The sequence below is a fragment of the Nothobranchius furzeri genome, chromosome 8, assembly GCF_043380555.1.
Source record: "Nothobranchius furzeri strain GRZ-AD chromosome 8, NfurGRZ-RIMD1, whole genome shotgun sequence".
Taxonomy (NCBI): Eukaryota; Metazoa; Chordata; class Actinopteri; order Cyprinodontiformes; family Nothobranchiidae; genus Nothobranchius; species Nothobranchius furzeri.
The window spans coordinates 72,406,556-72,431,658 of record NC_091748.1 but is presented as its reverse complement, the minus strand read 5'-3'; the positions used below and the strand labels follow the sequence as shown (position 1 = coordinate 72,431,658).

The following is a 25,103-nucleotide window of genomic DNA, read 5'->3' as shown; positions in this document are numbered from 1 at the left end:
TGTGTGTGTGTGTGTGTGCGTGTGCGTGCGTGCTTGTGTGTGTGTTTATGTATAGGTGTTTGTGTGCGCAGCTGCAGCTGCTCTGCTCCAAATATAGCTACTGGCACACATTGATTACACAGGATCATTAGCATTTGCTCCCTTTGCCACGGATGATTACAATGTTTGTGTTTTCAGTCATATGATGCACGTATGTGTTTTTGCACGTAGTTTTTAGTAAGCACGTGTAGTCATAACCTGCTTTAAATTTCTGTCCCCGTGTGATGTCATTTAATGTATATAACGGCTGACTGGAATCCAGCAAAATGCAGCCAAGTGGGTGGCAGTGGTGTGTTCACACACACACACACACACACACACACACACACACACACACACACACACACACACACACACACACACACACACACACACAGCGCGCGCGCGCGCGCGAGTGCATGTAAAGTGATCGTGGCAGCAGAGCAGAGATGTGGAAGCGGAGCTCTCCGGGACTCCATGGCCAGTCGTCTTGTCACTTTTACCTGTAATCATCTGCCTGACGTTACCGCGCAATGACAGAGCTTTAATGTCCAGTTGGTCCCGCTGCTTGACCGCACCGCGCAATGCTACCAGGAACAGCCGCCGCTCGGACGATATCTGTCGGATTCGGGACTGGTTTGCGGGAGTAGCTTGTGCTGCTAGCGCAGGGCTAACGCCTGTGCGAAGAAGATGCTGCGGTGGATACGCCAGCAGCTGGTAAAACTCTTCCCAGCCGTGTTTTAATGTCGGACTGCATTAGCTTGGCTAACGTGACTCGAGCTAGCCTACGAAAAGCTGCGTGAACTTTATTTGTCTGAATTCAGCAGGCTAGCCTAACTATTTAGCTGTTGAAAACATTGCCGTTGTTTGTCTCGGCTTCCTTGATGACAGGTAGACGGGTCAGGCTACAGTCACCTTCCCTAAGCTAACAGTTGGTACTTACGTGAATTAATGTAATAAGATCAGAATTTGTCACGGTTTGTGGGTCCGTTTTAGAGTTTAAGTCGTTTTTAATGTAGTTTGAACGTGTTTTCTGACGGTAATTGTACCTGAATCTCCACTAACCGAGCACCAGCTAGCTAACACGGTAGAAGTAGGTGAAGTGGAGCAGTTTGAACAAGTTTTACCACGGTGTTGTTTCCCCTACTGGCTAGCTGAAAACAAACGTTGCTGTTGCGGGATATCACTTCACGTCTGGAGAGTGTAAAAAAATAAAATACCGGTTGGTTTATGTCTCTGTTTTTAATTCGTGACATGCCGCTAATTATTGCAACAACACACGTCCATTGTAATGTTCTGTCGGGAATATCCGTAAAGATCATTCTAGAGTTGTTTACTGGCGATGGGTGATAAAGTCACGTACAAGTAAAAACAATAAAGCTACACTTTGATAAGCCCTGATTTAATATTACAGACGCAGAAAGAACGCCCTTAATTTTTTAATTGCGGCTTTAAAACGGATAGAAATAAATCCACATAAACATTTACATCCACTTGTTTTTATTTAGGACAAATGACCTGAAAGGCAGCTTGTCTTTTCTAGTGGAAGCCCTGATTGAAAGAGCAGCAAGACATATTACTGATATTAAATAAATAGTTTATCAAACACCTTGTGTTGTTGAATGCAGTCTTGTAAAGCTTCAGTCAGTTTACTACAGCTTGAAATGGTTTAGGAAAATTTAGTTTTTAAGTTATTAGATTGCATGTTACGTCCTGCTCAGCAAACTACTAGTTTGAGAAAGACTGCTTTGTCAGGTTGTTATAAACAGTAAATACAGTTCTTTTTGGTTTGTTTTCAAACCAGTTTCCCTGGTGTAGATTGTGAGTTACAGCAGCATCATTGTGCTCAGATTAGTTTTAGGGGATGTTTCATTGGCACTGTGTTTATAGCTCTAATGTCTTAAATGTTGTCATTTCAGTTCAAGGCATGCTTGGATTTAAGTCTTTATTGACATTCACTCTGTGAGTAAATGAAACGTGTGATTTGCAGAGATGATGTGGTAGAGAAGACACATGGTTAAACCACTGATGTTGGGTCTTCATGTCACATTTTCATGTCACTGCTCAATATGCTTAAAATATTTAAAGAATTTTCTGTCTTCTTATTTTCCTGCCTGTTTTTTTTCCACTTGACCATTGCCTTTTAGTAAAACCTCAGAGAGTTTGAGTCGATTTAGAAAGGAACGTCTTCCTAATTTGCTGCAGCTCAGCTTATTTGACCCATCCTACAAAACTGACCTGCCTTGTTAATTAAAAGTGTAATTAAAGAGCATCCTAATTCACCTGCCCTAATGAAAATACTTGTTGGAGGGCATTTGTCTGGCCTTGATATCAGCTGAAAGGCAGCAAAGTGCTGCTTATCATGTAGGGCTGCACAATATTAGGAAAACCTGCGATATTCGATAAGTCATTAATGTTGTGATGACGATATAACTTGCGATGAATAAAAACTTAACTCAGGAACAAAAATAATCAAAAACAAAGAAATTAAAAAATCATAAAAACGAGAAAAGCAAAAATGTGAGGAAAGGGAAAAAGAAAAGGCAATCAGTGGATCCTGGGAAAAGCAGAATCCGCAAAAAGAGCTGAACAATGCAAACTCAGGTGTTTGCTAACCATCAAAATTAACTCATTCACTGCCATTGACGACTAAAGTCGTCATTTTAGATCCAACTGTTCACTGCATTTTTTTACAGTTTGGGCATCGGAACGAGCCCCCACGCTGAGAGAACAAACATCTCAGCTCTGAAGCCGATCTTCATCCACATATGTCACACGTCACATGATCAGGAAGTAGAACGTCCATGTGTAAACGGTTGGCAGTGAATGAGTTAAGTACCGTCCACCTCGGGGGTGGGCATCTAACCTATGAGAACCCACCCAACTGGCCAAATGGGTGAAGAGCTCTATTTGATTAGTTAAAAAAGCCATCATGCTTCCGTTTGATTGACAGAATGTATCATGTGTAGCAAACATTTGAGCTGACCATTCATTGCGATATTTATCTGTTCTTTGCGATATGTATATTGTGCATGCTGATATCGCGATAACGATATATTTACGATATATTGTGCAGCTCTATTATCATGTATTATTGGTGGTGGTGGTGTGATGCGCCAGCTGAGGCTACATTGTAGCTCATCATCACCAGCGTGTGAATGTGTGTGAACGGGTGGATGACTGAATGTGTTGTAAAGCGCCTTGGGGGGGTTGCAGAACCCTAAGAAGGCGCTATACAAATACAGGCCATTTTGATGTAATTATTTTTCCCAGAAACAGCGAGAGCGATGTGGTGGTGACAGGTTGACAGGTTTCTTTCTATAAGCAGTGCTGACTTCATGTCACTACTTCTGCATGTATGCCATAAAGGAGCTTCTCTAATTACGGCTTACGTAATCTTAGCATCTGTGAAAACTCACTGAGATGCTTACTTGGATATTTTGCAGCAAGGCATTGAATGTTGTTTTGGATGTGGCTTTCAGAACATCTCAGATGTTTACGGCTCTAGGCTTCAGTAAACTTTACTGTAGTAAATCTTTAGCTGTGAGAAATAGAGAGGAATTGTAATGTTTGACTCGCATGCACTTGTCATCCTGGCTTGTTGGGATGTTCTTTATATTTGCAGTCACAGTCAGAGGCTCTTTGCTGTAGCAACTCTAGTAGTCTGCTGTCATGCAGCAGTAAAAAACTAATACATATATATTGTACTCCACCCTTGATAAAACATTACCATCCCATGACTATAGTTTTTCTTCTGGGCAATTATGCCTTGTTAGATATCAGTTTGGCATGTCCATGTTGGTTATTACCGGTGTAATTAATCATGAACTCTAAAACAACAACAGCAGCATATGTACTTACCAGCACTTTTATTATTCTCTGTGTTAATTTATTCTTTCTTTGCTGGATGGTCTTTACGAAACGATTGCCTGCTGGTTTCCACATCCAGCTTGTTGCATTTGATTAAAAGCCTCTCTGCCTTTAGTACAACTTGGTGTACAGCTTTGGTCGTCTTGCATTGTGACTGTTCGGGGCAGTGATTTCTCCAAGGCACTGGGGGACTTGTAGGCTTCAGGCAGGGTGTAATTACCTGTCTGCCTTCAAATTGAAGTGGGCATTAGAGTCGGCAGACAAAATGAGAAGTCAGATTTTAGCCACAGAGTGTATATGTGTTAACCACATGGTGGCTGATTATTATATCTGTGTGTTTTTTAAATTTCTATTTCCATTGTTGTGTGTCTACCTCACTGGATAAATGTGAACACTTCAGCTGAAAAGTGTGATCAGAAAATGTGTGACATAGCTTAGACTGAAGGTATGAGAATCTTCTTCATTTGCAGTGTTAGCTTATTTGTACCGTTTTGTTGTAATGGAAGCTTTAGCATCTCTCAACTGATCTGATATGTCTTTAGTACGTTCGTTCTGTGTTGTTTATGAAATTCCATTGTTTGGTTCTTTTTAGCACACAGTCAGTGCGTTTACATGCACATCAGGAAACCAAACTATTGCTCTAAAAAGATTCACGTCAGGAAAGGTTTCTCTTTACCTTGCTGACAGTTTCGTTTGCCGACTGCTAAACATCGTCAGAGCTGACGCTGATGGTGGTGTCACTTTCTACTCCATTTATTCGCGGGCAGCAGAGGACGTTGTCGCTAGGGATGCACCGATCAGGTTTTTTGCTGCCGATCACCGATACCGATATCAAAGAATGCTGATCACCGATACGATCACCGATACCGATCACGTGGATTGGCCAGAAATTTTCTACAACATTATAATGAGTGCTACAAACTACATAATCTGGGAATAAAGGAAATGTAACCTAATCTAAAATGGTCTGTATTAGGGTTGTCACGGTGTGAAAATTTTACCTCACGGTTATTGTGACCAAAATTACCACGGTTTTCGGTATTATCGCGGTATTTTTTTTAAACTTGCTACATTTTCACACAATTAAATAAACCCTGTATGTCAGGAAATATTGTCCTCAGTTTGTGTCTAAATTTTGCCTAAAATGTGTTATTTTGTAATTATGTTGTTTATTCCATGCTTTCGTTCTTTTTTAAACACAGAAACAGTTTTGTTTACCTGTTTGTAGCTACAGTTTCGCCGACGGCTGCCGGCTTCTTCAGGCTGACGCTGATGGTGGCGCGTCACTTCCTTCTCCGTTTATCTGCGGGCAGCAGAGGACGTTGTCGCCCTCTACTGCCCGCTCTCCCCTCTCCGACGATGCAGTCCCATGCGTGGTCCAGCGTGTAAAAGAGGCAAATCGTAAACACACAAGAGCAGCAAAAGAAGAAGCAGAAAGTATAATAAAAAAGTCGGCCGTAACAGATCATTGCTTAAGAGAAAACCATGTAATGGACTGGGACAACACACGGATCATAACCACCGAACAACAAAAATACAAAAGATGGATCAAGGAAGCAATCGAGATAAGGAGACGTGGATGTGGGACCATGAACAGGGACGACGGAGTTTACACGCTGGACCACGCATGGGACTGCATCGTCGGAGAGGGGAGAGTGGGCAGTAGAGGGCGACGACGTCCTCTGCTGCCCGCAGATAAACGGAGAAGGAAGTGACGCGCCACCATCAGCGTCAGCCTGAAGAAGCCGGCAGCCGTCGGCGAAACTGTAGCTACAAACAGGTAAACAAAACTGTTTCTGTGTTTAAAAAAGAACGAAAGCATGGATTTAGAAAGACTAGGGCTGTAGCGAAGCCTCGACGAAGTCGACGGCTCGATTCTAAAAATTTGTCGACGTCAGATCCGGAAGTCGACGCACCGCGCCCACTTGTTTCATCCCCAGGAGTTTGTAAATAGAGGAGGAATCTGCCTGTTTTTCCTCTAGTTCGCCCTCTTCTCCGCCTTCACTAACATCTCCGCCAAACACCGAAGACCCGGAACAACGTCCGTCCACTACTAGATTATTTTCCTGTTTTGCCCGCCTTCGTCTCCCGGCAACGGACAACAACTTCCGGGGTCAGATGCGCTGCTTCGTCTCTACCGCAGATGTAGAACATCACCGGGAGCGCTTCTCCCTTCATAAAGGAGCTTCTTTCAGACATGAGGAGAGCTGTTTTGGTGGTAGCAGTCTCTCCTCCGCGCTGGTCTGTTTGCTGCTGGGTGATTTTGGTTTATTTAAACTTGGTAACTTGAACTTAATGTTGGTAAAGCTACTGTTAGCATCTTCGCTAACAGCTTCTTGCGTTGGGATAAGCTGTTACGTTTTGGTTTAGAGTTCATCTTTTTTGTGGTGTAGATCTCCCTTTTATTACATTTAGAGTGTTGTGGGTTTTCGGTTTAGTTTAAAATATCACCTTGAGTTTGGTTTAACCTGTAAGACCACTCGCCTCACGCACATAAGTGACCAAAACAAAGCAGCATGGAGACACACCATCTTTTACCACCTCTCAGGCAGCAGCCTGCACTCCCAAGTTCTACACGTCACCAGAACATAAACAACCGCAACACAATAAAAGCAGTGTTATACAAAATGGAAGGTCTGTAGTGTTTATTCTCTTACAGTAAGAATTTATCAATTTTTTTGAGGAATTTATTTGAGATTTTCTGGTTTTTGTTAATTGTGCAATAGAAAAATAATCATTAGATTAATTTTCTAAATAGTCATTAGAATAGTCGACTATTCGATAAAATAATCGTCAGAATAATCGTTTTAAAAATAATCGTTTACCCCCAGCCCTAAGAAAGACACAGCAAGAACACACCTAAGATATGTTGTTTATTTGTTTACATTTTTCCCCTTTAGTCTTTAAAATACCAATATTTGCCCAAACTTCTTATTTTATGTCTGTTTGATGTCATCATTTTAAAAATATTAGATCAGATGATACTCAGTACTCAAGTAGCCTTCTAATCAGATACTTTTTTTTTACCCTTACTTGAGCAATCCGTATATCAGGAGAATATTGTCCTCGGTTTGTGTCCTTCCAGTGAGCGTTGCAGATGTGGGAAAATGTCATCAGGCAGTAATCATTGTTAAATTCATAATTATTCTCGGAGAAAGACCAACTCTTATCTGCCCCTGGAAGCCCCGTAATGCATCGAGTAATTTCAACATGGGGGTGTCCGCAACACGGTTTATATGCAGGTAGCGGCGCTGCGGCTGCTTTATATAGCGACTCGTTGCATTCTCCCTCAACCCAAATCCTCGGATCACACATTTTAGCTAAAACGCTAACGTTAACTTGCCGTGCGTTGACTGTAGAGTTGTGGGTGATGGTCACGCAGATGTGTCATGAGATTTGAAGCGTTGCTGCCTTTCACAGACACTTTTCTGCTCGTGCTGCAAACAGTCTTCTATAAACTCCCTCGGCATTCTTCAAATATCTAAAATATGCCCGTACTTCTGACTTTGTCTTCTTTGAGGGATAATAAATGTCCTCCTGAGCGCTGCCGTCTCCTCCTTTGACCATTATTTCAGCTTTAGCTTCAAGAAAGTTTTGTTGTAAACAAAGCGTGCATGTGCCGCCGGCAACTTCAGCCGATGATACGGTGGCTGGTAAGGGTCACCGCGCCTACACCGCAGCCACGGTAATCCACCAAGATAATATAGTTTTTTTAAAAAACAAGACGGTTATTATTATTGTCAACTTTTTTTTTAACCGGGGTTTACCGCTACACTGGTTACCGTGACAACCCTACCTGATCGGTTTGCTTTGATCTATTTTGAAAATTCCAATCAAAACCGATAGGGGCGCTATCGGCCGATTACAATCAAATGCCGATCCATCGGTGCATCCCTAGATGTCGCCCTCTGCTGCTCTCTCCGATGATGCAGTCCCATGCGCGATCCAATGAGTAAACTCCATCGTCTCTGTTCATGGTCCCGCATCCACGTCTCCTTATCTCTATAGCTTCTTTTATCCATCTTTTGTCTTTCTGTTGTTCGGTGTTTATGATCCTTGTGTTGTCCCAGTCCGTTATATGGTTTTCTCTTGTGCAGTGATCTGTTACGGCTGACTTTATTGTACTTTCTGCTTCTTGTTTTGCTGCTCGTGTGTGTTTTTGACTTGTTTCTCTCTCGCACTCCTTTCTATGTTCTATTGTTCGTGTGTTGAGTTGGCGTCCGGTTTCTCCTATCTATGTTTTATTGCAGAGTTTGCATGGGATTTCGTAAACAACTCCACATTTATGTCCAGCTGGTATCTTGACTTTTGGGTGTAATAGTCTGTTTCTAACTGTTGTGTATGGTTTTGTTGGTGTGTTTATGTTGTGTTTTTTTCATTGATGCTCTTATTTTTTCTGTTATGTTTTGATGTATGGTAGGGTTATCACTGATTTTGGTTCTTGTCTTTCTGGGTATCTGGTTCTTTGCTTAGGTTGTTCTTTTCTTTCTGTTGTTGTTTGTTGTTTTCCTTTGTTTATTGCCCGTGTCGGGTATCCGCAGGTCTTTAAACCGTGTTGTATGTGTTTGTCCTCTTGTTTACGGTCTCTTTCTTCTGTTACCATGTTTGCTCAGTGATATAATGTTCTGATTACTGACAATTTGTGTATGGTAGGGTGTTCTGATGTCCATAATAAATATTGGTCTGTGTGTGTTGGCTTTCCATATGTGTTTATGTTTAGGGTCCCGTCTGTTTGCCTGATTATTTTCATGTCCATAAATGTTATACTGCCTTCTGTTTCTGACTCATAAGTGAACTTTTAAAAAGAACCAAAAATGGAATTAGAAACTAGACACAGTAAGAACATACCAAGGATGTTTAAATATTCACGTCAGTTTTTTTAACTGCATGTAAGCATGTTAGTCAGGCTGAAGGCGCAGGGGTTCTAATCAAGCTGTAGCACCCAGATAATGTGGTAGCATTCGATTACATTCTGCATGTAAATGGGTTAGCTGAACTAAACCAGTTGGGCACTCGCGTTCCAGAACTGACAACACCACAGAAGTGGTTTTATGACAAGTCCATTGTCACAAAGCAACATGCGTAACACCATAAAACAGGACAGTACGTACTAGGGCTGGGCGATATGGCCTAAAATCAATATCCCGATATTTTGAGGATTTCACCTTGATAACAATAACTACAGGTTTGCGCAAAAACAAAAGTTGTCCACTAGATGGGACTGTCACATGTATTACTTTGAGTCACATTTTTACGTGACTCAAGGTGGTACAGCTTCTTAAAAGTACATGAATGTTTCCAACCTACACACATCCTTTCATTTTTTTAAATCAAATTTATTGATATGGGGATTATTCTCTCGATAGCAGTCAGAAATTTTGATGACGATACATTTTGTATTTATTGCCCAGCCCTAGTACGTACCAAATAAGCTGTGCTGCAGCATTGTTGTTGTGCATTCCTTCAGCCGTCGTGCATATCCTGTTTCAATTCCATGCGCTTCACTCTCACCAGCCTCTGTTTACTGCTTGTGTTGCTATAAGCTAACCGGGAAACTGCCGACATGGAAAACGGCATGTCGCCATCTAGTGTACTGGAGTGGAACAAGCTTTATTTGAGAGGCCAATTTTCTATTGCGCATGTAAACTAGGATTAAGACTTCCAGCTTATTACAATAAGATCGACGTGGATCGACTTACATGTCGGTCAGTGCACATGTAACCACACTCGGTGTAAAAAAGGTATGTTTTATACCTTTTTGCTTGCGGCCAGCAGAGGGCGACATCGTTTGGTCATTTGACAATGATAATATTGCAGCACAAAACTGTTTGTGAAACTGAAGCAGAGACGCAACGCTGGCAGGGTGGTTGTCTTTTTTTCACTGTGTCAGAAGAAACTCAAAAAACAGTGTGTAAGACTTGTCACATGTTCATCCACCACCAGTTTAATTTGTTATTTGGAAAACCACCATTCAGAAGCTCAAAAACAAATGTGTGCTACAGTTAGCCAACAATAGAAAGTGGATGAAGCAACAGCTGGAAGCCAAATAACCGCAAGCATTCGTGGTAATATCTGTAAATATTAGTATTCAGCTATAACGGAAATAAAATGATCAGATATTGATATTGTCCCGCATTTTTCATAGTGTTGCATCCCTACTAATTTCCCAAGGCCACATCTTTGTTACAATAGCACATGATTGATAGTGTGTGTGTTAGGTGTGTGGAAAAACACAAACTTCAACATAGTTTAGGCAACTTACTCAGCTGATTAGTGTCTTGAACTGAGCTGAGTGAGAAATACTCAGTAATCAATGTCCAGATTCCCTGCGGCAGATGCATAATTGTGTATTAAGAAAGATGTGTACGGACCTCGATTCCAAGATCACTTTGAGGTATCTGCAGTTTTAATTGCTCATTGATTTAAAGCCAATGATTCTAAAAGCCTTTGGTTAAATCTTGTGGTTTCAAGTTTACAAAGTCTTATTTTTAGACCCTGTGTATCTTTGTTTGCTTTATATTAAAACAACACTTTTACTTTATTTCTGTTAAACCGTAACAGCTTCATCAGTGACTTCATGTTCCTGGTTTTATTTGAAACCGACAGTTCTGTGGTGGTCGGTCACTCTCCGTGTGCACAAGTCAGGGCCGGCCCAATGAGATTTGATCGTTTTTCTGCTCACTCGGCTTTCCATTCTATAACAATTATTATTTCAATGGTGTTTTATTTGCCTGCAGTTTATTAACGTGTCACATATTAAAGTTTTAACAGTAGTTTAGTCTTCTACATGAAGTTTCTTTATACTTCCTGTTCAGATTGTGTGACCAATCAGTAATCCACAGTGAGAAAATAGCAGTTTGTCATGATGCGGTAAAATAAGTGTTTGTGAAATATACCTATTGTTTTTGTGAAAATGTGGTTTTCATTTAAGACTTTTAAATGCCTTCATTAAAGTTCTCGTGGGTTAAAGAATCCACACGATTCAGTAGGATTAGTCTTTTCTCAGGGCAGGTCTTTCTGCCACTACTTTGAATCAGCTGATAGGTTTGAGAGCAAGAGTCAAATTCAAACTCTTTAAACCAATAAAAAAGAAAATTAATATGAGGTAGATTTGGACTGACCATTTATTGGGATATTTTCTGAACATGATGTGAGTAACGCGTTGCCTCCCTTTACCTTCTGTTCCATCTCTTATCCTCATTGTTTTGTCTGTCCTCTCCCAGGGCTTCGACCCACCTCATCAAAGTGACACCAGGACAGTTTATGTAGCAAACCGTTTCCCCCAGCATGGCCATTACATCCCACAACGCTTTGCAGACAACAGAATCATTTCATCCAAGGTATTCAAATGTATTTTTACTAGTATTTGTGTCCTGTTTTATGATTTTGTTTAATAGCTACTGCCATTGTATAACAAGGTTGTAAAAGGTAAAAATGAGTGCCTGACCATTCTATTAGTCTAGCTTATTAACAAACATGATGTGTCTCCGTGTTAACTTTTATAATAGTTGGAATTCGTGCCCTATAGAGCTCCGGACGTCACATGGTTCTCAGAGAGTAGACGCCATGTTGGCAGGCAACACAGGTAAACAAATTGAACGGGGCTGGCATGGATTTTACTCGGTCAGAGTTTACTTCACATTTTAAAACCGAAGAGATCGTTTTATGCACTCAGACATTAAAGAGACTAAACATCTCCAACTCTCACCGTTCCCCTGGGATAATTTTTAAAACTCCAGAAGCTGTCGGAGCGGACCTTTTACCGGATTGGAGATACCCTGATATTTAAAATTTCCTCATTGATTTCCCTCGTCCTACTCTGAAGCATCACTAAGAACATACAAAAGCCAGGAGGGATACAAACGGAATCAAGCAGGGTTATGTACACAGCAGCACGTAGAAATCACGAATGATTAGGCAAGGTTTTACGTGATATTTATTTATTGCTATGTGCAACAAGACAGAGAATGTCACGCCAAAATAAGTTTTGAAAGCCCACTAAGAATAGTAATAAAAGTATTCAAAATAAATACCATATACAGTCGAAGAAACGTTGGTTTAACTACCTGATATGAATTGGTCGCTGCGGAAGCAAAAACCTTTGCTCCCGGAATCCCACAGTTTCATTTTAGCCCGGTCACTAGCGCGTTTTATTGCAATGATCCAATGTTAGCTGTGATCCGGATCCTGGGGAATTCGGCTCTTCCCTCATCTGGTCTGCGTCTGTTATGGCATCCTGGGCCACAGCAGGTATCTACCATATTTCCCGTTTCTAGTTTGGGTTTTCTGCAAATAACAATAGCCTAACTGTGGGTAACTGCCTGCCAAGATGGCGCCATTCAATTTGAACTGTTGCATGCCAGGAAAGGTGACGTCAACTCCCGGAGCTCTATAGTTGTGAAGCCTTTCTGCTCTTTTATAGCCGCGCCGCTGTGTAACCAGGTCCTGCATATCCGAAATGTTCAGAATGTTTAGTTAGTTTGTTTTGTGAGGGGGTGGGGGTCTGTTAAGAATGTGCAATTGGACAAATTTACTGACCGTTGTTTGATGATAGTTTTGTTATGAGCAATTCTGTTAAGGCTCCAACAAATTAACTCAATTTAACCCTCTGGGGTCCATGGACGCGTATCCGCATCTTTTGAACAGGTCTGATTTGGGAAGCGGTAGCAGCAAGACTCCGCCTCCGTGAGTTTCGGTTTCAATTCAGCTTTAAAAAGGAGATTATAAACTACACCCCAGTTTTTAAAATTTGTTAATAGGCAACGTAAAAGCGCAGTTATACTAAACTAAAAAACGACCTATTTTTAGACAATCTGATAACTTGTCAAAACAGCAGTTTAGTAATCTGTGAGAGGGAATGTGCTTGTGAACATAAAAAACCCACAAAAACACGAGATCCTTTTGCTGTTGTTGGAAGTCTCACACATTCAATTGATAAAAACTATCATTATGAAGCTGAGAGAGAGAGGAAGGCCTCACGAGTAACGAGATGTGCGCAAAAAGGTTCGCGGGGAAAGCAATGAAGCGAATGGAGTAACCACACACAATTAGACAGATATTGACGGTAAACTTCATATTTTAGAGCGATCCGGACAGATATATTGTCTCTGCAGTTTAGTAGGCTTTTATTAGGCTTATATAAAGGATGAGAGAAGGATAAATGTCCACAAGGCATTTCAGATAGTACGGCTGTTTTTTGAACTGGAAGCAGAGGAAGTGGACGGAGACTCACAGCTGGAGTCTGAGGCAAATAGCGAGGATGTTGATGACGATGTGGCAGATCCATCCTTCCTCACAGAAGAGTTGGGTCATGATGAGGTAGAGGATGAAGGCAGAGATCCAGCTCCTCTGAGATCCAACAAGTGGAGTGGGCGGCACCATGCAGCTGTCAGATCTCGATCTCCGTGGCGTGAGCCAAAGCCACTCCCCACTCCAAAATGCATGTACATTATTGCCAAATTAATAAAATAAGTATAAATTCAGATAGTCCAGGTTGTCCTGAAAACAATGATACCCCATAAGGCAATATTTATTGTTTTTATTAGAAAATACAAAAGAAAAACCAAAATGAGTCAAAAACGGTGATTTACACCCTGGACCCCAGAGGGCTAATATTTTTTTTAAATGTGTTATTTGCTATATTTATTCATAATTTTTATAAATGTACAGTCTAGATTACCATTCTAAATTATAAAAAACATTCGTCATAAATGTTTGTTGGTTTCACAGTAAAATAAGCAACTTTTTTCCAATTCGAATTTTATGTTTTGAGTGATTTAAGGTCTAATATGCAACCCCTTTATGTCCAAATAGAAAAAATAAGTATAAATTCATAAAGTCCAGGTTGTGCTGAAAAGATTGATACCATATAAGGCAGTGGTTATGGTTTTTATTTTGGAAATACAAAGGAAAACTCTAAATTAGTCAAAAACTGCAAATTACACCCTGGACCCCAGAGGGTTAAAGAGTTAATCAACATGTCTTATTTCCACAATCCAACATGATGAATTGTTGAAAACATTCAACAATTCCATCAGGTTTGTCTCTTTCTCAGAATAACCCCCGTTAGCATAATTATACTGGCTTCAAACTTTTGAGTGCTGTCTTAGCTGATCCAACAGGTGAAGGGTTACCCTCTCTGCTGAGGAAAATCGTCCTCTACTGGCTGATTGACCAATGGTGTCGCCCCGATTATCACACTTAAATGATAAACAATGACCTGTACTTGTATAGCACCTTTCAGTGTCAGAGGACTCCAAAGTGCTTCGTCGTTTAGGGCTGCCACAAACAGTTATTTTAATAATCGACTAATCACCAGTTTCCTTTTGGCAATCAGGCGATAAATCGTGTCATGCATAACGTATAGCTTATTGCACCAGTATGCAAGTGCTCTGATATACCCATCATCATCTAAAAATAAAGACAAGATGATAGCTTATCAAACGACAGGGGCCTCATGTCTGTCTTTGTTTGCCGAGGCATGCATGATTTTGGCTTGAAACAAACCCGTCCATTGAAGACCACATTTTTAACACAATAACGTAGCTGTATACAATGAAACATTAGCGTTTGTAATGTTAGATCAAATCCATGACATACGTGTGCTAAAGGTAATAAAATCACTGTCACTCCTGTCATTGCTATAAACACAAGTAACTCCCCGTTAATGTTAGCAGCTAACAAGAGGGAATTGACTTACAGAGGCGACTGTTCCTCTTCCTACTCTGACATGGCGTACAAGGTGTTCACACATCACTGTTGTGCTCCCGTGAACGGAGAGTTCTACTTTGCAGATTTCACACTGTACGTGATTCTCTTTTTTTTCTTTGTAAAAAGCTCCCAAAATTTTGAGCTACGTTGCCGGCTCGCCATCGTGTCTTTTTTTCTGGCGATGCGACGGCTGACCCGGGTGGCCACTACTGCACATGTGCCTTGAGCAGAAAGGCAGAAAGCAGCAGAAATTAGCAGAAGATGTCGGCAAGATTAAAAAAAAAACAGTGCTTCACAGAATGTACGTTGGTTATTACATTTATTTTTTTTGTCGATGTTATCGTGATGAATCGACTAATCGTGGTAGCACTAGAGTCGTTCATCCATTCACATATATTTACACCCTGGTGGTGATGAGCTACAGTGGGGCTACAGCTTCCCTGGGGCATACTTACAGAGGTGAAGCTGCCATGCACGTGTATCACTGGACCCTCCAACCACCACCAGAAGGCAAGGAGGGTAAATGTCTTTTTCAAGGACAACAGCTGAAATTTTTGCAGCGAGCCATGAATCGATCCTGCAACCCTCCAATTACTGGACAACCCGTTGTTCCTCCTGAGCTACTGCTGCCCCGTATTGTGAAAAGAAAATTAAACAACAATCTAAAGCATGAGGAACCCTCGTGCTCTGCATTCACAAACGGAGTAATGTGATTGGTTCATTTGTCCATGCGTTGTGTGTCAGGCCCACAAAACATCTAAATGTCACCTGCGTGAACATATCGGCCATTTTATTTAGTCTAATGAAAATCTCCTAAAGAATGTAATTAAAAAAAATTATTTTTTAGCAAAAAAATGTTTAAAATGAAGCTTAAGATCAATTTAGGTTAAGAAATTAACCACAAACATTTTCTGATCGCTGACGGTTTTAGTACGGCTGAAAAACAAGCGTCATTCAGAGAAAACCTGGAATGTTGGAACAGAATCTTTTTGTGCCCGTTGCTTTGGAATTTCAACATGGAGGCTGAACGGTCAGATGTTTACTTGGTAACAACAGAATGAGCACAAACAAAAAGCTTTTTTGTTGTTAATATGTAATAGGTCAGGTGGAAGATTGACTAACAGGACAAAGAACGACAATCCAAACTGGATCCTTCATGCCAACAGCAGTAATGGCTGATCTTAAATGATGATACAGATAACAGGAGTGTGAAAGTCTTGCTTAGTAAAATCAGAGTGTGCCTGTGCCTTAATGTGTTGACCTTCACCTTGTAATAAAAAGGTGGAAAATTAATTTTGAATCATGTAATTCCTTCTGCTGTGAGAGCAGTTGAAGAATCCTTTAAAGTCTCTTTAAAGATACTTTTTTGCCACCAGCTTTATTTTTTATGCGTTTAAGGCTTTGGCGGTATCCAAATTTTAATACTGTCCGACTTCCTCTACATTTTAACACAGTGTACTCTCACTCCTGCACCGGCAGGGCCTGCATCTTTTGCACAAATTACCTCATCAGTGTTTACCGGTTCTCCTTTTAAGTTTGCTTTGAACCCAAAATACTCCCAAATGGCAGAACTTGTGTTTTTTTAGACACCAAGTCAGTTGGTGCGCCCCCTGCCATTTTTCTCCCCTTCTCTCTCTTCGATGCGTCTCCTCGGCGCTGTCATGTGATGACATGTGCCTGTTAGCATAAGGCAGCTGTTTTTCCTCTGTTTTTGGTAAATATTGTACTAAATATGTGTTTTTCTCTTTTTCAGTACACAGTTTGGAATTTTGTCCCCAAGAATCTGTTTGAGCAGTTTAGGAGAATAGCAAACTTCTATTTCCTCATCATCTTCCTTGTACAGGTAATGTCACACACATCCACAGAAAAAGGCCTTTGGGCTGGTAGTGTATTCCGTTAGCTTGGTGATGAGTCACGTCTGACCTCCTTATTCCATTTGCAGAGCCTTTGTTTTTGCATGAGTGAATGTGTCACTAACTCGAGGGACTAGGAGGGGAATAGGTCTGACTCTGTAATTAAAAAGTTACCCCCACACGTAATGTGTGTTATTACAGCTTGCCCAAAGTGTTATGCCTTCAGTACAAATCAGTCATCTTGAGCTGAAGCTGGGTTTGGTGTTGACTGATGCATTTAAATTTTAACTTGAAGCACCCTGCTCCTCAGGGCCGTTGCTAGCTATTTTGGTGCCCTAAGCACAAAGTCTTTGTGCCCCCCCCCCCCCCCCACACACACACACACACAGACACAGAAAAAACAACACAATCACTGGCATGTGACATGACTAAATTCAAACCTATTTAACCTTTATTAAGAACTAGAGAGGCACAATATACACATTTTATATACAACTAGAAAATTCTGAATATGAAGGGAGGATGTTAGCATAATGGACTTTTTTCTTCATATTATACCATCAGCAGCTGATGTTCCCCTTGGCCCGTAAATGTTTATGAAATATATATTAACATGGAGCAAATACCTAATTAGAAAATAGGTTTGTCTAATTGTTCATATTAAATCTCAGTTACATAGCCTATAGGCCACATTGGCTATTTAATAATGATATAAATCTTGTCCTTAGTTAACTCATGATTAATCACAAACAGCCGCTTATTTAAAAAAAAATGTCTTACTTTACCTTGACGGTGTTTTTGTCCTACCTGTTTATGTGATATTTAAGTATTTGGGTGGACAAATATGATTCATTTGTTTATTTCTGTTTCAAAACAGCACAGATGGGCCTGTCTGACCTCACAGAGGGAACTTTATTTTACTTGAGAAAGATGTTTTAAGATGAACTTATTAAAACAAAAAAAATCTTCAAACTCTTCAAGGTTTATTTTTAGATGAACAACCTTTAACACTGTTCAGACTTATTTTTTGATACAAGTCGCATGAACAGGCTGAATAAAAGGATTTTTCCCTCTGTTGCATTTAACTATTTCTTCTTTAAAGAAGTGCTGATTCAGAAGATATAGCTGCATTTAGGAAGATGATGACTTGCTACGTTTTTTCTCCAGCAGTAAAAAAGCTCTAAAGCTTCTCTGAGTTTCTCTCCCTCTCAGCCTCTCTCACTCAGCTACTAATGAACGCCCGGTAGACAGGGCCAGATTAACACTTTGTTGTACCCTGGGCAACAATATTAAAGGGCCCCATCATCACGACCCAAGGATCATCATAATATGGTCACATACAGAATATTTTACTGTAATATTCAGTGAATATACTCAATACTTGAATGCCTGATGTCACATAACCTGCTCAGGGTAACCTTTGACCCACCTCGTGTGGACTGACCAATGAGGAGAGGGTCTTAACTTGAGGCCCTCTCTTCATTGGTCAGTCTGCATGAGACTGACTCTCAACTAACGTTCAAAGTCGTAGGCAGCGAAGCGTCTCTGTGCAGCGCAAAAGCCCGGGTGGACAGTTTGTTTAATGTAGGGTGACCATATTTCCATTTCCAAACAAGAGGACAGGGGATCTGTGCCTATGACATCACACTGTGGCAACGCCACACAAACCACATTGGGACCCATTTTTTTGTAAGAACTAAATTAATATCAGATTCTGCCAATAAAAGGACTCAAAAACAATTCATATGTAAATATTTTGCATATTTATTGCAAAATCTCATTTTTCTGCTTTAGTGCTGCAACAAGGTTTTATTAATAAGAAATTATTATACCTTTTGTTTTACAACAGCATCGGTAAGCTTCCCGTGCACACATTATTAAGGATGCTTGTTTCAGCTGTGAGATTAGACGATAGGATCAATGATAAAATAAGTTTTCACACACTCCATGGAAACTTTCAGAGAATCCACAAATAGTGGCTTTCAAATGGTTTTGTTACTTTTTGCAAGTTTAGAAAAGCAGCAGATGAGACGCCATGTCTGATCATTTAGTTTTTCATCTGATAATATTAGAACATGTCAGCGATGTCTGAGGGGCTTTTATAAACGCTGTATAACTAACACTACTGGACAGGGTATGAATTACACAGAGGCTTCTGTGGAGCCCGGTTATGGGGTGGTGGTGGGGTGTGTGTGTGTGTGTGTGTGTGTGGGGGGGGGGGGGTCATTTAGCCTTGGCCCCCAAAATATCTTGAAACGGCCCTGGGTGTGTGACAGAGTTTTGAAGGTGATCTGAATTGTATCAAATGTATAAATATGACATGTGTGTTTTATACAGGTAAAAACATAGTGGAGATAAATCTACCTACATTTTACTTTTCAACACTTTGTTTTGTTTTTATTGAACTATTTCCTGTCCTGTCTGTCTCTCATCTTCCTGCATCTCCTCTAAACTCTCCAGAAAATCTGCTACCTGGATTCTTACTTTTTCACCTCATCAGTTACTTCTGAGCAGATCAAAGGGATCTCCTGACCGCAAAGCGGAGTGCGCGTTTCAATGCTGCGTCAGTGAGGTGACATCACCACAGCACAGGTGATGAGCTCCGCAGTAGCAGAGCGCTTCAGGCACAAATAAGACAGAAAGTAGAGAACATGTGCGGACACGAACGATCGTGTGTTAATTATAGTTTTTTGGCTGCGCCACTTTGAGAATGGACCGTGCGCTGGAAGCAGCTGCCTGGATCGCTGCGCAACAACGCGCTGTGCCACTCTCTGTGCTCTCTGCTCAGAAGGGTCCATAAATGATGTAATATAGGTAGAAAACTTTTTTTCCGGCTCCCCTGGATGTGTAGGATATACAGCTCCCCCATAATTTGATCCCTGCTCCTGGATGAAAAGCCGGACATTTTCATCAATACAAGAACCCCCCGGACACCCGGACAGAAAGTGAAAAGTGGACACGGTCCATCTCCTTTCCTTTTTGTATTGTTTTCTCTCTGTAAACATGCTGTTAACTTGCTTTGCACATCTTCTAATTGAAATCTGTCTTTATCATATATATATATATATATATATTATTTTTTCATAAGCTTGCATTTGGTGCCCCTCCCCTAGCATGGTGCCCTACGCGCTATGCGTGGTGTGCGTGTGCGGAGCGCCGGCGCTGCTTCTCCTTCTCTGTCTCTACAACAGGATTTCTTTCTAAGCTGTGTCCTTTACAGCCATCTGTTGAACAATGCAACATTGTGAAACAGCTGACAGGAATGTGTATTGCATCACCTGTTAGTGAACACAGTGACACAGAGTCAACTGATGATTGCTTTTCCTCAAATACCTAAAAGCCAGAAACCTCAGGGTGCCTTTAATCTCCACCTCAAGTTTTAAAATGATATAGTTATTATGTAATAGTAATTACTTAGATCCAGTCACTCTAATTTGTATGACATCTTTTATACTTTTGTTTCCGGAACTGCGCTGCTCTGGGCGGCTGCATGTTGGAGTAGCTCTGTTGACGATATGTAAGTTTTGCCTTTTCTTGGGCATTTTTTCTTCTAGTTTCTCAAGAAAAACTGTAGTTTTTGGACACTTTACCTTTCTGTTTCTGGTGCTGTGAAGCTTGGAGGATTTTTACTGCTATTTTTTAGCTTTTTTCACTTTTTGAGCATTTGTTATGATGCATAACCATGGCAACAAGCTGGTTTACAATTGGGAGCAGCTGATTAACATTGGAAAGGCTGAAATAATACCTCAACTGAAGCCACAAATCCCAAATGAGCTAAAACGCAAGAAGCCTGGGTGCAGAGCGGGAGCAAAACGAAGACAAAGAAAGAGGAAATTCAAACCATCTTTTCCATCGATCATAATGGGCAATGTGAGATCACTGGTCAACAAGATGGAGGAACTCCAAGCCCTTTCAAGGACTCAGCCAGAGTTTCGGCAGTTTCGGAACCACTGGAGGAGATAATGCAAAGAAGGATTCTCCAAAGAATCAAGAAAATTATGGACAACCCTGAGCATTCTCTTCACAAGACTGTCCGACAACGGAAGAGTGTCTTCAGTCAGAGGCTTCTTCAGTTTGGCTGCAACACTGACCGCTACTGGAGATCCTTCCTGCCAACAGCCATTGTAATATACAACAACTCTTTGATGACTTGATTATTATTATTATTATTCTGAGCTACTACAGCAATCAGTTTCCCTCTGGGATTAATAAAGTATTTTTGAATTGAATTGAACTGATACAATGTGGTCCCTGTAGTGATGGGATTAGGGTTGTCACGGTATGAAAATTTAACCTCACGGTTATTGTGACCAAAATTATCACGGTTTTCGGTATTATCGCGGTATTTTTTAAACGGTGTTGCATATGTTCAGAAAGCATTGATAGTCCTGTTCTACACAAACTGAAATAGTTCTGAAAAGGTTTAACAGTGTTTATTAAACCTAAAATAACACAAAGCCTTAGCAAAAGTGCAACTTTTCACAAGTAAAGGAACAAATAGCTTATTTTTCTGGAACTTGTTACAGTAGTCAGTGCAGGTTTAAATTATACAAATCCAAACATTCAAAACATAAACAATATGTAAACAAATCAAAGAAACACCACTTGTTTTCTCATATACTTGTTTTCTTATCAAAATGAAAATCTAAAACTCCAGTCCACACTTGACTTGAGCGCTGTACAAGTCAACCTTAAAAAATATGTATTTAAAATAAATATCCACTTTAAACAAATTACTAAAATAACTACTACACTATGTAATCAAATCCAAATGTTCAAGTATAAATGGCATTGAATAAGTAAACAAATCCATGACAAGGAACTAATTGTATATTTCTCTTCATCATCAACAAATAAGATGCTTCATCCAGCAACAGGGTGTCCGTGACACGGTTTAAATGCTGCCAGAGGACGCTGCGGCTGCAGTTTATAGTGACTCGTTGCATTCTCCCTCAACCAAAAGTCCTCACATCATGCATTTCAGCTAAAATGCTAATGTTAACTTACCTTGCACTGGCTGTGGAGACGTGGGTGATCGTCACGCAGATGTGCCATGAGATTTGAAGTGTTGCTGCCTTTTGCAGACACTTGTTTCCTGCACGTTCTGCAAACGGGATAGCCGTCTTCTATTAACTGTCCCTCAGCATTTTTCAGAAATCCCAAATATGCCCATACTTCCGATTTAGTCTTCTTTGAGGGCTGATGGATGTCCTGGGCGCTGCCGTCGCCTCCTTCGGCCATTATTTCAGCTTCAAAGTTTTGGTGCCATTGCAAATTAAAAAGTGCGTGTGCGCGCAGCGGGAACTTCAGCTGAAGCGACGGTGGCTGGTAAGGGTCATCGCGCCGAAACCGCGGCCACGGTAAACCCACCGAGATAATATAGTTTTTTAAAAACTGGACGGTTATTTTTATTGTCAACTTTTTTACCGGGGTTTACCGCTATACCGGTTACCGTGACAACCCTAGATGGGATTTCTGGCTCTTTGTAGAGAGCCGGTGTTCCGACTATCCGTGCTCCCCGTCGAAATGGGCTACTTTAGGGAAATGCGCATGTGCAGCGCATGCACAGGCCGATTATTGCGTCACAGGCAGTTTACAAGTCGAGATGCGCTACCTGTGGAAGTTTACGTTTAATCTCATCACTTATCTAGTTACTTTCAACTTGTCGAAGGTCACAGTAAGTATTTCTTTAAGTTGTTTTATTAAATTACTGCTTGCTTTATGTTTACCTGACGTTAGCTTGTAAATGGCTTCTAAAATATCGTTATTATACTGTAAACAAGAAATTTCTCCCATTGTTTACAGTCATTCTGAAAGAGTCCCAAATTAATATCCAAAAGTTTTATATTATACATATAATAAATTTATCATAGTTGTATAAAAATCTCCAAAATTATACATTCAAACAAATAACTAAGTATTGAGGGAAAAGCATATTTGTTCTATGTGGGTTTATTTGTCTAATTAAGGATTAGGTAGAGAAATGGAATGGTAAGAGCTAACGTCTTACAAATCTCCATTTTTATGAGTCACTTTCTCGACATGGGTGAAAGTAGTTGGTAAATCGTCATTGTTCTGAGAATATTCAAATGTTTTTAGCAACTAAGGGGTTCATTTTTACGAAATGACTAAATTCCTTCTTACACTATCCACTTATTTTCATAAAATAAATTAACAGTAGCTACTGATTTTCAGTAAACCTGGACATACTGAATCAGCTGTTGAAATGTGCGTTGGTAGGAAAATTCGACGAGGAAGCACGGATAGTCAGAACTGCGTAAAGTATATTTATCACCAAAAATAATGCTAAACTATATGTAAAATGATTTACTAATGTAAAAAAATGCTATATGTCAAATATTTATCATTTCTATGGATTTATTTACTAAACACTTTAAGAAATCTCAACTTTCCGACTGCTGTCGCTCATTTTCTCACAGTCTTCGTCGCACTTTCCTCTCTCGCTTGCCTTTTTCCTCCTCCTCATTCCCTCTCGTCTCCCTCCGCCCGCATGTGCTCTGCTGTGTGTCTGAGTCTGATCCTCCCTCTTCCCCGCCCCTACTGCTCTGTGTGTGTGGACAGTCTGGACATGCAGTTACACATGTTGACCAATCGCCTGTGGCTTTCACCAAAGCAAGAGGGGGAGGGGAGGCAGGGTGGCGGCTCCCGTAGTTCACTTCATAGAGCCGGCTCTTGGAGCCGGTTCGTTCGTGACCTACACATCACTAGTCCCCTGGGTGGTTTAGTTTTAATTTGTGAGTTGTTTTTATCCTCAAAAATCAGCGTTTTAAATTCGGATTTTATAGCATTTAATATGTGAGATTATTATACAACACTCGAAGCAATTTATTATGCTATTGTACATAATGGTGAAATGTTGTGCAGGATTGGGTTTGGTGAAGCACTAAAGGAGTGCATCTTGGAGCTAATACAACCTAGAGAAGGATCTTAGAGCTAATATAACCTAGAGAAGGATCTTAGAGCTAATATAACCTGGAGAAGGATCTTAGAGCTGATATAACCTAGAGAAGGATCTTAGAGCTAATATAACCTGGAGAAGGATCTTAGAGCTGATATAACCTAGAGAAGGATCTTAGAGCTAATATAACCTAGAGAAGGATCTTAGAGCTAATATAACCTGAAGAAGGATCTTAGAGCTAATATAACCTAGAGAAGGATCTTAGAGCTAATATAACCTGGAGAAGGATCTTAGAGCTAATATAACCTGGAGAAGGATCTTAGAGCTAATATAACCTGAAGAAGGATCTTAGAGCTAATATAACCTAGAGAAGGATCTTAGAGCTAATATAACCTAGAGAAGGATCTTAGAGCTAATATAACCTAGAGAAGGATCTTAGAGCTAATATAACCTAGAGAAGGATCTTAGAGCTAATATAACCTAGAGAAGGATCTTAGAGCTAATATAACCTAGAGAAGGATCTTAGAGCTAATATAACCTAGAGAAGGATCTTAGAGCTAATATAACCTAGAGAAGGATCTTAGAGCTAATATAACCTAGAGAAGGATCTTAGAGCTAATATAACCTGGAGAAGGATCTTAGAGCTAATATAACCTAGAGAAGGATCTTAGAGCTAATATAACCTAGAGAAGGATCTTAGAGCTAATATAACCTAGAGAAGGATCTTAGAGCTAATATAACCTGGAGAAGGATCTTAGAGCTAATATAACCTAGAGAAGGATCTTAGAGCTAATATAACCTAGAGAAGGATCTTAGAGCTAATATAACCTAGAGAAGGATCTTAGAGCTAATATAACCTGGAGAAGGATCTTAGAGCTAATATAACCTAGAGAAGGATCTTAGAGCTAATATAACCTGGAGAAGGATCTTAGAGCTAATATAACCTGGAGAAGGATCTTAGAGCTAATATAACCTGGAGAAGGATCTTAGAGCTAATATAACCTGGAGAAGGATCTTAGAGCTAATATAACCTGGAGAAGGATCTTAGAGCTAATATAACCTAGAGAAGGATCTTAGAGCTAATATAACCTAGAGAAGGATCTTAGAGCTAATATAACCTAGAGAAGGATCTTAGAGCTGATATAACCTGGAGAAGGATCTTAGAGCTGATATAACCTGGAGAAGGATCTTAGAGCTGATATAACCTGGAGAAGGATCTTAGAGCTAATATAAACTGGAGAAGGATCTTAGAGCTAATATAACCTAGAGAAGGTTCTTAGAGCTAATATAACCTAGAGAAGGATCTTAGAGCTGATATAACCTGGAGAAGGATCTTAGAGCTGATATAACCTAGAGAAGGATCTTAGAGCTGATATAACCTGGAGAAGGATCTTAGAGCTAATATAACCTGGAGAAGGATCTTAGAGCTAATATAACCTGGAGAAGGATCTTAGAGCTAATATAACCTAGAGAAGGATCTTAGAGCTAATATAACCTGGAGAAGGATCTTAGAGCTAATATAACCTAGAGAAGGATCTTAGAGCTAATATAACCTGGAGAAGGATCTTAGAGCTAATATAACCTGGAGAAGGATCTTAGAGCTAATATAACCTGGAGAAGGATCTTAGAGCTAATATAACCTGGAGAAGGATCTTAGAGCTAATATAACCTGGAGAAGGATCTTAGAGCTAATATAACCTAGAGAAGGATCTTAGAGCTAATATAACCTAGAG

At 40.3% G+C, this 25,103-nt stretch overlaps 1 protein-coding gene across 4 annotated transcripts in view; it reads left to right on the top strand.

Annotated features, from left to right (window-relative positions):
- Positions 1-404: 404 nt before the first annotated feature.
- Positions 405-25,103, top strand: part of atp11b (ATPase phospholipid transporting 11B) — an 82,882-nt gene continuing 58,183 nt past the window's right edge. Inside the window, exons 1-3 of one of the 4 annotated variants that reach the window (XM_054752065.2) lie at positions 405-735; positions 11,112-11,228; positions 16,352-16,441. In XM_054752065.2, the coding sequence (XP_054608040.2) occupies positions 709-735; positions 11,112-11,228; positions 16,352-16,441 (234 nt within the window). In that variant the 5' untranslated portion in view covers positions 405-708. The remainder of the gene's footprint in view (positions 736-11,111; positions 11,229-16,351; positions 16,442-25,103) is intronic. The other 3 variants (XR_011521424.1, XM_015971066.3, XM_015971067.3) reach the window with 3 other exon arrangements.